Raw genomic sequence first — 14,185 nt, 5'->3', positions numbered from 1 at the left:
CCTCTCCTGGCCTGCTTTTTCTGCTAGACAGCTGTTTTCGGCTGTCTAGCCGCCGGGCGAGGGGTGCTGAGCGGGAGAGAATACTGCTGTACGACTCATAGGATGTGTCATACACACAGATCCGCTCTCTCTGCCCTGGAGCGCCCCCAGCCCCGCCCTCTTTCAGCTGCTCCATGCTCCTCTTGCAGGCGCAGAGGACAGGGCTGACGTGGGGGGAGGTCAGTTTTCCGGGAAACGACCTTGGCGTGCAGGCTCCAAGGTCGGTTCCCGGAAAACAGCATATCCTACAGCTGTCTAGCCACTGTCTAGCGATCATAGGATTTCTCCCTCCGTGAGACTTCTGAGTAAACATGAATAGGATTCATAGTTTATACATAGTTCCAGAAAAGGAAGTCTGATGTGCAGTTGTGGACCACTTATGCTTACACTCCTCCTTTCCTTTATATAAGAATACAATACTTCTTTTTCAGAATATTGGATGCATCTGTCTTCTGTGGGCCAAAATAATTTATTGTCCCATCTCATAGATAGAAAGTGGCAAGCTGGATACTGCTTGAGGGTAGAGGATGTTGTAGTAAGGATGATCTTGTAGCTTTAAAGAACCTTTGTTTTATTTTGGAGATGATATTGATTGGAAGATGTTTAAGTGGAACTTTGCCCTTGGATACTGGACTATTGTGAGACACTCTCCAAAACGGCTTAAGAGAGTGTTAAGGGTTTGATGATTATGGAGGAGGAGGAGGAGTTTGATTTGTGAAATTGTTTCCTTGTTCCTTTTTAGGAAGAAGCATTTGGCTCGCTTCCTGCCTAGCCACCCTGTCATTGCGTTACAGCAGGATAAGGATTCCAGCCCATTAGGAACAATCAGTGCTGCCCCTTGGGGGTCCAGCGCAATATTGCCGATCTCCTGGGCTTATATCAAGGTATTGGATTACTGTGATTTCCCCTCCCTTTCTTCTTTCCTATTAGATTTATGCAGTAATAGTCTTGGGGCTGTTTCCAATCTTAAAAATAAGGTTGTGGAGATGGGCATGAATATTAAGATTAGCCTGACCATAAGAGAAGAGATTACAGATGGGTAAGATCCAGAGTTGCAGAAGCAGAAGGCCACTCCTGTCATGGGCTCTTCGCACCCTCCCCTCTCCTCTCTTCACTGCAGCCCCTGAAAAGTTGTTCCACAGGGTTGGTGGGTCTTCCCAAATGCCATGGGATGGTGTGTAGGATGCTGTAGAGGGATGGAGGAATTGGTGAAAATCATTTGGGGTACCTTGGGCAAGCTCTGTTCATCCAAGGTGCCCTCTCTGATTTTTGCTGCTTCCTCTGTTCTACTGCACCACATCCCATGCTGTTCTGGAGGGTTCCCTGGCCTGCCAGAGTAGCATTTTGGGGATGCAGGGGCCTGCAGTCAGAGAAGGGGGTGGAAAGGCCTGTTGTGGAAAAAACTGTATGCTCACACAAATCTGGATTCAAGCCAGTATATTTCCCCAGTGCATCAAGGTTTGGACACTTGACAGGGAAAATGGGGGTGGCGGGCAGTGTTAATCGTGCCTACACATACAATCTGACCAGCTAAAGTTTTAAAGTTGCTTACGTGTGTTCATTCTGGACATGGGCAAGTAGAATTTTTTTAAATTCCTATATATCGGGGGGTGGACAGCTTGTGGCCCTCCAGATGTTTAGGCCTCCAACCTCCATCAGCCCTCAACGTTGGCTGTGCTGGCTACAGCTGATGGGAGTTGTAGTCTAAAACATCTGGAGGGCCGCATGTTGCTTACCCTGCTTTGTATCACTTGAATATAAAGGCAGAGTCCCTCTTTTTGAATTTTCTGGAAGCCTGCAAAATGCATGATCTTCCTTGAGCTGAAGTAAGTTGTGTTATGCATATTATGGCTCCCACAGCTTTGCAAGCAAGGCTACTAAATACATTTATAAATGAACTTGTATCTCAGTATCTTGATTTCAACCTCCATTTAAGGTAGACCAGTTTCTTGAATGGATCTCTGAAGAGCGCATGTAGTTACAGAACCTACACATTCCATTGGGTTGGATCCAGCATCCTTGTTCCTCTGATGGAAGGATACCACTGGCAGAATAGGACTTCTGCACCCTCTTGTCCCGGCCCCCAGTGGTATCCTTCCACTGGCAGAACGAAAATGCTGGATCCAAGCCTTACATCTCTTATGTACTGCTCCCCTTGCAAATTGTAGAGAGAACATTGCAGGTTTCCACTATAACTTTGTCCAGTAACATTTTGAAATGGCTTTGAGAGCACAGTGCCCACATTTAAACAATGACTTCGATGGGATAAAAAGGGGGTAAGATGTGGAACATCAGAAGGCCTTCTCTCTGTCCCATCAGCCAGGACAGCTAGTCTGGTGAGGACTAGGGAGAGGGCCTTTTCTGTAGTGGCACCCACTTTGTGGAATTCCTTCCCTAGTGACCTCCGCCATGCCCCCTCTTTGATGAGCTTCCATCGGGCTTTGAAAACTTGGCTATTCAGGCGGGAATTTGGGGTGGGTTAGGGTTTTTTTAGAGCAGTGTTGTTTTGCTGATTATGTTGTATTTGTGTTATTTGTACTGTACACTGCCTACAGTGGCTGGGTAGCTGGCCAGATGGGCAGCTAATAAATCTAATAAATAAATAACATGGGCATTTTTTCACCTCGTTTTTCATTATTATTGTTTGCTGTCTCTGCAGATGATGGGAGGAAAAGGCCTTAAACACGCATCTGAGATTGCAATATTAAATGCTAACTACATGGCAAAGAGGTTAGAGAAGCACTACAAAATCCTCTTTAGAGGAGCCAGAGGCAAGTATTCTCACCTTAAATTCCCTCCTGCTCACCATGAAGCAGTCTGTAGTCCCAGCGTGCCTTGGTATGCACCAACAATGAGGGAAGCAGTTAAGAAGAGCGTGACTAGCTCTTACCACTAGGCAAAGGAAGGTCTTGGTAGTAGCACTGAGAGTAACTTTTCCCTTTGGGAAAATCCATCCATACAAATAAAATAACTCCTTCTGGCTTCTGTAGCCGTTACTTCCCTGTCCAATATGCAGACTAATCCATGCCAAGCTGCAGCGGTACACCAGCCCTCCCCTAGTTGAAAGAGGCTACTGCTATCATTCTGTCTGCCGTGGTATCAGGGAGGATCGGTCCAGCCGTGGCCCAGTCAAGCAGCAGCTTCGACAGCCCCGCACCGCAAGAAGCCTTTGTTTCCTGCCCGTCCTTTGCGAGGCTGCTGGGCCTCGTTCAGGTGCAACTGCAAGGAGGAGATTGGAAGCTTTTGCTTCTGTTTTAACTTACCACAGTTAAACGCAACGCTGGTTAATCTTACCTGTGGTTTAGAGAAAAAATCAAACAGTTGATGAAGCTAGCTTGTTTCCAACTCTAGTTAAGCTCAACTACAGTGTAAGTTTCAGACAGAAACCATGGCTAACTGAAATCGGAAGTGAACTTTCCTCCTCCAGGTATGGCTGCGAGATCAGAGAAGGGGGGGGGACATGTCTGAGCATTGTTGGTTGTTGCATCTGTACAGGGCCCTTGAATCATCCTATTCCACATGCTTCCTATTCCCTGCTACTCAGGGAAAACATGATCGGGAAGAGCACTGGGCCAGCGGCAATCGAAATAATACAGAAAGAAAGGCATTCGTGGATGAATTTATCCTCCTAAGAGGATATTCTCAAAAGCTGTAGGAGCAGCTGTGAGCTTGTCCCTTTCTCAGTGAAATCTGTGGGCCCCCTCCTGTGCCCTACAAATTATTTGAGCAGTTTTAATACTGTGTATGTGCACGCACATAAAATATTTCTGTTATATTCAGGTTATGTAGCTCATGAATTTATTTTGGACACCCGACCTTTCAAGAAAACTGCAAATATTGACGCTGTCGATGTTGCTAAGCGGCTTCAGGATTATGGTAAGACAGAGATAGACTGGGTGTGTTGTGCCCCCTCCCCCGCCCTGCTTTTTTACCGCCATTTGAATGTGCTTATTTTGGATGCCACAAATCTGCCAGGCAGTGTCCCTTGGGTTTTAATGGCTGCTACAAGACATGAATCCACATGGTGGGGGCAAGAGAAAAGTCTGCTTCTGCAAAGAACTGGGGTCGTTTGCATCATGATAGGTCAGTAATTGGGCTCTGCAGATGGTCTTATGTACAGAGGAAGAATCTGTAAGCCCAGAGAGAATTAATTGAGATCTGTACATGTCATGCTCTTAAAGCAGTTTAGACCTTTTGTAGGGTCTGTTCTAAGCCTGCCAGGGGTGGGGTGGATGCTCCTTGGCTAGTGGTGTATTTTCTGCCGGATTTTCAGGTCAGTAATTAGAATCTGTGTGTGCTAGGATTCCACGCTCCAACTATGTCCTGGCCGGTGGCAGGGACGCTTATGATTGAACCAACGGAGTCTGAAGACAAGGCAGAATTAGACAGATTTTGTGATGCAATGATCAACATTCGACAAGAAATTGCTGATATAGAAGAAGGGCGAATGGATGCTAGGGTTAACCCATTAAAGGTAAGTTGCGGGCAGGATTTATTTATTCATTCATTCATTTGCAGTTTTGTAGCAGTTGCTCCCTCTCTGTGTGGCTGAAATACTGTTCAAGTAAATTGTCCGTTGTGGAAGGTGGGGATGAGAGGGGTGGAATCTGCAGACTATACTATAGACCTCAGTATGCTGCAGTTGAGCTAGTTACAAAACACCCATTTCCCAGAAGGCAAAGTGGTGAGACTAATTTAAAAGTAACTTGCCCAAGAACCTTAGTACAAGGCAGAGGAGGGGTCTAAATGCCAAAACAGAAAGCTACTCTTTTGAGCCCAGAGTTTTTTGTTCCAACACCAATTTCACAGAAGGCAACCTGATGAGGAGCAGAGGTGGGATCTGAGGCCCAAATGCCAAATCACAGATTTGCCCCCGCACAGCACAACAAAACACCCATTTCCCAGAAGGCAAACTGGTGATGCTCAGAGAAACACAAACATCCACCCATACCAAAGACCCACTCCCCCCATCAAAACACACACAGGCAAAACACTCCCCATCCTCCCCTACCCCCCAGGACAGGCCCAGCCACCCCCCACTTACCTCTCCTTTTTGCTGGGCACATTTCCAAACAAAGCACTGGGCTACGGCCACCTACAGCTTTTTATTTTGTAGCAATGCCTCATGGGCCAAGTGAGACCCAGAGACATTCCTGGAAATAAAAATGGCTCTGGAGTCCAGCACTTTGCTTTGCAGCATGCTAGCTTCCCAATTAAAAGAAACTTTTGACAAAATCTTTAAAAACAATAGGCTGAGGGTCTGCAAGTGCCAAGAGAGCTGCCCATAGGCATCCCACTGGAGACCCCAGTGTTAGAGGCATATGGCCTCACTTTATTTTTAAACGTGTCTGTAAGAAAATCTCTCAGTCTCTGGCCCCCATCCAGAGAAAGTTAGTCACACTCAAGTCTCACTGAAATCAGTGGGGCATGTTCATCATTTATGAACTTGTTCAATTGATTTTAAAGGGACTTCATACTTCTCGACTGAGGCCATTGCCATTAGTTGAGCAATTGAACTATATTTTCTCTTTGAGCAATTGAACAAGATGAATCTGACTAGCTGAGCACTTTCCCGGAGCCCAGTTCTTTTGTACGTTTTAAACTTAATTTTGTTGTCTTAGATGTCACCACACACCTTGACTTGCATTGCTGCTCAAAACTGGGATCGCCCTTACTCTAGAGAAGTAGCTGTTTTCCCAATAGTAAGTAATGAATTATTATTGGAACTTTTTTAAACTATTATTTGAACAACTACATTTTATTAGAGAAAGCATTTTCTACTGGAAAATGTTTTATTAGAAACTTTCTGACAAACCTTTCTTTTTAATTATTTTATTGAAGCCACATTAGATTTGCCAAAATGGTGAATGTCTTTCTATGTTTTGGTGTGTTTGAGGGCCAGTTGAAGTAAGCAACTTCAGAGTGGTTCATAATACAGAACATGCGAGATAAAAAGTGTAGAGACATGCAGTTCAATCCTATATATGTCTACTTAGAAGTTAAGTCTCATTGGGCTGGTTTGCATGATCAAAATAACCCATGGTGGCTAATTTAAATCGTGGTGCATGATTTTCATAATCACTGCATAGGCGCAGCTTGTCATGTTGTGCGAATCCAGGCAGCATGGTTTGTTGGAGGGGGAAACAACCCTCCAGTAACCCATGGGCTGTTGGTGGTTTATTTTGATTGTTTTCAATGGAGCTTACTCCCAGCCAAGTGCGTATAGGACTGCTGGCTAAAGTGAGTTTCATATGGTTCATTTTACAGTGGAACCCATATAAGGTAGTCTAGAGTTTAGACAGCAGACAACCACCTTGAATGTTATGATTATTCAGTAGGAATATGCCATTTGAACTAGAAAGATGAAACCCTCCTTTGTAGTGGGCACCAGTATTAAATCCTATAGTAATCGATTATATTGGGGCTGAAGTTAGTCACTGAGTTAAATCCCATAGATTTCAATGGGTCTACTGTAAGTATGGTTCAATTGGATCCAATCCATTGTATTTACAAGTGCCAGGGTCTAAAGAACTGTAAGATTAAATCTGTGTGCTCAACAGGGTTTCATACTTATTACTCGAAGGATAGGACCGCCACCAGTGCCAGTTGACAAACTGCTTTGGAAACTAGGAGTATCAAAAGCAGTTTGTGATCATGCATGGTGGTCAGCTGTTCAAAAAAAAAGAAATTGATACTTGCCCCAAGTTCCTTGTATAAGCCTAAACATGGAACTAATCCCATCAGATTTTATTTTTTTTAAATCAGGCTTTGAAGAATAAACCAATGTCCCTCAGCTCTTGTATGCATCTAATGAAATTGGCTGTTGCCTCCTGTACATGCCACAGTATAACCGTTACTCTTTAATATACCATACATTTAAGTTACATACTGGATACTTTTTTCTAAGTATTTCTCCCTCTTCTTATTTAGCCTTTTGTGAAACCTGAAAATAAATTCTGGCCCACAGTAGCTAGAATTGATGACATCTATGGAGATCAGCATCTGGTTTGTACCTGCCCACCAATGGAAGTCTATGAATCTCCTTTCTCTGAACAGAAGAGAGCATCATCTTAGGACCAGCCTCCCCTCAACTTATGCTGTTTCTTTTGAGGTGACTGGAGTCAATCTCCCTTGCTACTTTTCATTTCATGAAAATGGATGGGTTCTTCTGGCCCAGTGAAGAAACTTTATATACAGTGTATATTTTTGTAATCTTCACAATTAAATTCCTGTGCAGCTACATGTAAATAGACTAGCATTAGGTGAAAACAAATGGACAGTGCAGTGCCTCAGTTTCCCCAGCAGTCCATGCTGAAGTGGCCTTGATTTAGAACTCTTTTTCTATTCAGAACAAGGGCTGCTTTTCTGGGATTAAGAATTTAAACATAGAACTGTATGAAATAAACTAGAACATTTTTATTTAAACTGCACCATGGCAATACTCCTCAAAGTGCTCTATGGGACAGAGCAACCCCAATTTATTTTAAAGGGTCTATACCGTTTTATTCCTTTTGAGGCTCAAGCTGTTTGGTGACTAAATATAGTTACTATTCACTTTGTATAAACTGAAGACACAGGCCACAATCAACATAGGTATGCTTAAAACCAGTAAAATAAGCTTCAGTGTGTACCTCACTCTGTATTAAGATTGTGGCTGTAGGCTTAGGTTGTTTATATTAATTGAGCTTATATGTTTTACCTCTACCACTGATCTTGTCATTAAGTATTTTTTCTGTTTTTTAAACTCTCAATGTTAGCATTCCAATAAAAAACAGTAGACTTGATAGCTGATTTCAAACTCAGGATTTTCTGAAAGAGTGTGATACTTAAGCACAGGTTTTTGTGAACTATTTATAGTGGTTTGCATCCTCTCCACTCTTAGTTCGGGGGCCCTGGAAAGCCTGTCCTGAGGATCCCATGACCCTCCGGAAAAGCCCAAGGTGAGGGGCTGCTGGAGGGGAGGGTAAGGCACAGTTTGTATCCCCCTGCCCCCACATCTCAGGCCTTTGCTGAGCGTCAGGAGCTCTCAGGAAAGGCTTTACAAGGGCTCAGGAGACCAAGAATTTCCCTTGTGAAAGTGTCCTCTCTGCTCATGCTAGCACTGGATACAACCCATTGAGGTTTCGTTTCAGTGCTCACAAACCAATGTAGTAGACAAACTCTTCTTAGCCTCACCTGAAGCTGCCATCACATTAAATGCTTATCTCCTATTAACTTGCTGTTCTTCTACTATTTTCAAGTGTTTGACTGAAAACAAAACAATGGTACAGTCTTGCATATAGCTCTAAAAACCTACCTCATCATCAAATTTCCTCAACGTCTTTTCTCTTTAAGCCACTACAAGAAACTTCACCATGCAGGAAATACTACTAAGTTATCATTGCAGTGGCTTCTGTTGGTCATAAAGGAGAGCATATTATCATGTTCATTTGCCAGTTGTATATGGTCACTTTCCAGTTATGTGAGTCGGGTTTATGAAAATCAGAATCACGTTTTGAAGAATATCCTGAAAAATCTAGCCAATGTCAACTTCAGGGGTCTTATAAAATAATCCCTAAAAATATGGGTTGCTAACTCCCTATTTACAACTTTGAATTACTGAATTTGATACTTGTAGTGTTTTAGACCCCATGTTGATTTTTAAAGCACTTTAAAGATTTTTAAAGCACCATGTTGATTTTTAAAGCTAAAAAGCAGTTATTAACTGCTGCTGAAATACAGAAAATCTCTTCCTTTTTATGCTGCTCATTATTATCAAGCAAGTATCCAGATTTCTCTGGCATTGATTTCATTTAGATTAATGAAATATCCACTTTCTATTAAACAAAAGATCACCTTAAGACACTTTCAGAACTAAGGGCATTCCTGATGCTTATTGATGAGTCTCCTCAAATTGTTCTAGTTATCCTTTTGTCATGGAAGGAAAGAATGGTATTTCTTGCTTTTGACAACTGTGTTTAGTAGCTAACTAGATTGCGACTTCCTGCAAAACCTGTCTTGATACTCTTGACTGTGGATTGCCTTGGAAAACAGGTCACTCATAGGAATTACTGATAATGTATCTAGAGCAATTTGCAAGGGTAATTAACGCAAGTGCAACAAACAATCTGAATTTATTAGTTGAAATATAAAGGATGACAATACATCCTTTACAGCACACATCAGAAAACAAGTAACTTTTTAAAGCAGCTATCTTACAATAAACAAAGATGTGTCAGCAATTACCAACATGGAATTACATGCTAAAGTCACTGATGTAAATCTTGCTGCTATGAGAATAGTTGTGTAGCTGTTTTACACAGCTGGCTGGAAAGAGCAACACCAAGGGACAGCTCGTTTATAAAAGTTGTGTCTTACACAAACAGGAACTATACCAACTTTTCCACATAGGTCTGACCCTCATATCTCTGTATTCTGTGTTAATCAGCAGTCTAAATATGATGCAAATACAAGGCTTAGATCCTACTACATACAGAAGGAAGCGCAGAGATGATGACCATCTCCCACCCCTACAGCCTCCAGAAAAACTTGTGTGGACGGTAGGGGGACCCTCCCAAATAGCATGAGAACAGATCCTGGGGAAGTTAGCCAATATCAAGCAGGGAGACATGTGAGCAGAGCACCTTATGTAAGGTCTCTCCACCTGATTTTGTCTGTCTCCTCCCACCCTCAGTTCAGGAGGGTCTCCCCATCCTCCAGAGAAGTTGGGGGCAGGTAGGGAGGGAAAGTCCTCTTTTGCTTATGGTAGTTAGGATCTAAGTGATAGTGTGTGTGTGTGTGTGTGTGTGTGTGTGTGTGTGTGTTCGTGTTCCAAAAGAGCCTGAGGCTGGAATCCTATACCCACTTACCTGGGAGTAAGCTCCAATGAATTCAATGGGAGTTTAAGTAGATAGCATCTAGCACAGTGGAAAATGATCTACCTCCTTGTATTAGAATTTTGCTTTATTTTTAGTTCTACAGTGGAAGCTATTTTGGCACAGGATAGCTAGACTACAGTATACAGTAACATGTATACATTTTGATCTAGTAAAGCTTCCGCTCTTAAAGAGGAAGAAATAGGATTGTATCACTAGGATCTTAAATAGCTGAAATATCAAATATAAGCCTTCCACATCATACTAAGAGGATACTAAACATTTCACAAGACAACATCAATGTAACAATTAGTCCCATGTCCAAATTAAGTGATGACATATTGGGCTGGCTTAAACATACCACTAAACCATAGTTTAAGTGTTATGCGGACAGCCCTCAGGCTCATGCACTCCCTCTATCCCTGCCTTCTCTCGCACAGCTGCGAAGTCAGAAGCTCTCACCATTTTCAACTAACTGCAACTACTGTCTGCCCAAACCAAGGACTTGTGGTTAGTGTTAAGTAGGTTTTCACAAGCCAGGATCATTAACTACAGTTTGAAATTGGTTTGTTTCCCTAAACTAGGGGTGGGCAACTGTGGCCCTCCAGAAGTCACTGGACTGCAACTCCAATCAACCCCAGCCAGCACAGCCAATGCATGGGGATGATGGGAGTTGTAGTCCAAGCTATAGTTACTAGCTGCAGTTGTCCAAGTTTAGACACAACAAGTAACCATGGTTAGTTAAGCACAGAAATAAAAGCTAATCTCATGCAAGCATCAAAGTAAGGGCCAGGGAGAAAGAGTGTATGACATCAAGTTGTTCCTGTTCATGCACATAGAGCTATCTATGGTTCAGCATTGTGTGTGAATGCAGCCACATCTTTCAAATCTTGCTTTGGTCACAAATTCACTAGGTGGTCTAGCTTATCATTACATGAATGAGCCTACTTGAGCCTCACACTCATGTGCTCTCCTGTGCCCTCATCTGGTGCACACCAGAGGACTTTGAAAGCTTTCAATTTTTAACTAAGAGAACATTCCCACTATGTCTGAACGCAGAGAACTAAACCATAATTAGTTCCAAAAAGCTGTGCTTTATGATCCTGGCTTGTTCACTAACTATAGTTATATTAACCTGAGTCCATTTTCAATTTTAATCACCTTCTCTGGGGTGTGCTGGAGGAGGAGGGGTGTGTGTGTGTGTGTCTCTGTCTGTCTGTCGGTGGAGTGGGACAAGAGCCCAAGCAGGTTTATTCACATAATGCTAAATCGTGGTTTAGCGTTACATCTGGACCAACCCAGTATCTCAAAACCCAAGTCTCCAATATGTAATATACAGATAATACTGGCCTACCTTGAGAGTTTGTAAGAATAACTGAGAAATACGCTTTGTACACTTTAAAGCTGCACATAAATAGTAAACGTTATTTGTTGTGGAAACTAAGTTCTTGCTCAACTGCAATCTGGGGCAGATATGAAAATGTAAATCCTCGAAACTAAGGCCTTCCTTTTAAAATACCATTTTTATAACATAGGCTTTCCAAGGCAAATGCCCAAAAGACAACCCAGACTTATTTGACCTGCTGTCAAATGGAATCCTCATGTCCTATATAAAAACTCTCCTTTAGGCAATGCTTACTAGCGTAATGTTATGGCTGTAAAATACAAACAATTAACACGTCATGAATCATAAAATATTTAATAAGGTATATTCAGGGGAGGGGAATATACTGTATATAAAATTTCAGATCACAATATGAAGCGAGTTGAGCCCTCTCCAAGCTAGTACTGCTCTCAATGCTGTAGAAGATGTATTGCCACTGATACAAGACCTACTAAAAGCATACAGTTTTACCTAATACAAAAGTGGCTTGTTTCATATGAAATAGTTTTTACACAACTAGAGTGTCTTGAATACCCTCTTTAAGTGCAAAAAACACAAATCACTTTACATTAACAGCGACAATGCATTCATATTGTTCTCAGTCATTAGTAGTCAACTTGCATAAGATACGAGAGCACAAGTACGCTCACAAAAATAGACTAAAAGCTTGTTCTTGCAAAAGAAGTAAGAAATACAGCATAATGGGAGGAAACACAAAAAAGGATGATGCACACCACAGAGTTTGATGTTCAGTAATAAAAACTGGCTTAAGTGCTGTTTTCTAGTTGTAAAGTCAAGCTGCATGGACCAGGAAAAACTAATATTCAGGAGGCAGTGTGTAGCTAAACTTCATCTGACGTGCTCTTAAAATTCCTTACAAATTGTTTTCCTCCATCTGAGGTAGTTACAAAAACAAACTGAAGCATCCACTGCTACTGTGGCCAGAGCCGAGGCTTCTATTTTTCTGTGCACAAACTAGTTGTCATCTGTCCAAAACTACCTTCAGTGTTGAAAGACAGCTGAGATTTCGAAGTTCGTACTACACAAAAAGATTGCTAAATGGGAAAAAGCTTGAGTTAGCTGCTTCACAATGGGATAGTAAAGTGAATTCCCTCAAGCCAGCTGGTCCACTGTTGAGTTTTCCTAGTTTCTTGTCTTTTTAAAGTCTGTAAGTCATTAGGAGAAGGATGTTGGGGACTGAACACGTATCATCGTCCTTTGCTGTAACCAGGGAAGAACTGGTCAAGTAGTGTCTGCAGTACCTTGTTGGGAACCATGGTGTAGCCCTTTCCAAGGTCATGTCGGCAAGCAGGGCAGGTGAAGACTTCAGCTCTGAAAGACCGCTGTAAACAGCTCTAGAATGATAACGAGAATATGTGTTTATGATATAACTTCAAACCTAGTCCACAAGAACATTTTTATTTCAGTTATAGCATGAGGGAAATATTGGTACTGTCTTATTTTTCTGTATAAAGATAGCCCAACATTTTGTTAACACTATTCTGTCACATATTATAACAATAAACCTGAACAGATAAATTATATTGGACATCTATAAAGTCAGTATCACTAGTGTGCACTGAGACCTAGTTTGTTATGTGTGGCCCAGTTAAGATATAACAAGCAATCATGGTTTGAGCTGGAGCAAGCTTTGGGCTTATGTGCCCCCCTCCCCTTCTCTTCTCCTCTCCTCTTTATGTGCCTGAGAAGTAGAAAAGCATCCACTTGCAATTTAAATTAATCTGATTTAAATTAATCATCTTTCCTTAAGATGAATGAACTTGGGGAACTATGGTTTGTTTGAACCACATTTGGAGAAAAAGCCAGAATCTGAAACAACAGTTGGATCCTAGTTTGTTTTCACTAAGCATAGTTTAAACAAATCATAGTCCTCCAGGTCTGTGATCATGGGTAAAGGTGGTTAGCTTAAAACTGCAGGCAGAGGCTTCTGATCTCTTCCGCTGCCACATGAAAGAAGAGGATGGAGCAGGCAAGTTTAGGATTACTAGGACTCATTCACATAGTGGGAAATTATAACGTCCTGTTATGTTTAAGCCTGTGCGAGAAATCTGAAAACAGTATTGACTGGAACCAGCTGTAGCTCCTTATGCTCCCGAGGGTTGTATCAGCTTCTAGAATAGCATGGGATGCAGTGCAAGAGGAAACTGAGGTATCCACCTTGCACAAGTGAAAGTGCCTTCTGCCTGCCTGTCAATATAACACAGCTAAAATTCACACAAATACTGAGACGTGACTAGATATGTTAAAGCTGAATGTGTGAACTTTTAAACTGTTGTCCGTTGAGCAATGTAAAGTGCTTTTTAACGGGCAAGAGCTATGGCACATGGAGGAAAAATCCTAAGTGACCTGCCCTTGGCAGATAAAAACTTGGATAAAGCCCCTATGTAAATTATGGATGCTCAGTGATCTTTTTCTGTATGTGCCTGGTTGACAAAATGAACATCTGGGGTTAGTGACTGGGATCAGGATGTAGGATCTCCCCCATGTCTCTGTCTTGTGTGGGAATTTCTCTTTACCCCCTGGACCTGGGCTCAACATTACATCTAACCATTGCCAACGTGGGTTAAAATGAACCACAGTCCTCTCCTGGGAGCTCTAATTAAAACTGGGTTTTAAAAGTTAATTTAGGCACATACCTCGGTTGTGAGGGAGGGGTAATCAGCACATGAGGGGAGAGGCAGGAGTATTGTGAATGCGATCACTTGGCCCACTCTTGAAACCGGGGGTAGAAAAAGTTGTGGCCGTCCATATGTTGTTAGACTCCCATCGCTCAGCACTGGCTATTCTGGCTGATGGAAGTTGCAGCCAACATCTGGTTGAATGCAACCACAAGTTGCTCACCCCTGGTTTAAATACTGGATCAACATTAAGTGTGAACTGGGCCTGT

General features: G+C 42.3%; 2 protein-coding genes across 2 annotated transcripts in view; one reads left to right on the top strand and one right to left on the bottom strand.

Moving 5' to 3' along the window:
- Nucleotides 1-8,888, top strand: part of GLDC (glycine decarboxylase) — a 55,347-nt gene extending 46,459 nt beyond the window's left edge. Inside the window, exons 20-25 of the mRNA XM_084834468.1 lie at nt 782-923; nt 2,699-2,810; nt 3,820-3,915; nt 4,341-4,513; nt 5,661-5,741; nt 6,970-8,888. Coding sequence (XP_084690594.1) covers nt 782-923; nt 2,699-2,810; nt 3,820-3,915; nt 4,341-4,513; nt 5,661-5,741; nt 6,970-7,113 — 748 coding nt within the window. The 3' untranslated portion in view covers nt 7,114-8,888. The remainder of the gene's footprint in view (nt 1-781; nt 924-2,698; nt 2,811-3,819; nt 3,916-4,340; nt 4,514-5,660; nt 5,742-6,969) is intronic.
- A 246-nt stretch (nt 8,889-9,134) lies between these two features.
- The window catches only part of UHRF2 (ubiquitin like with PHD and ring finger domains 2), a 78,779-nt gene continuing 73,728 nt past the window's right edge, over nt 9,135-14,185 (bottom strand). The window contains exon 16 of the mRNA XM_084834470.1: nt 9,135-12,632. Coding sequence (XP_084690596.1) covers nt 12,486-12,632 — 147 coding nt within the window. The 3' untranslated portion in view covers nt 9,135-12,485. The remainder of the gene's footprint in view (nt 12,633-14,185) is intronic.

This window comes from Heloderma suspectum, chromosome 2 (assembly GCF_057233095.1).
Source record: "Heloderma suspectum isolate Gila_16-S chromosome 2, 16-S_ref, whole genome shotgun sequence".
Lineage (NCBI taxonomy): Eukaryota > Metazoa > Chordata > Lepidosauria > Squamata > Helodermatidae > Heloderma > Heloderma suspectum.
Note: the sequence above shows the minus strand (reverse complement) of the source record. Positions and strands in the feature narration are given on the sequence as shown.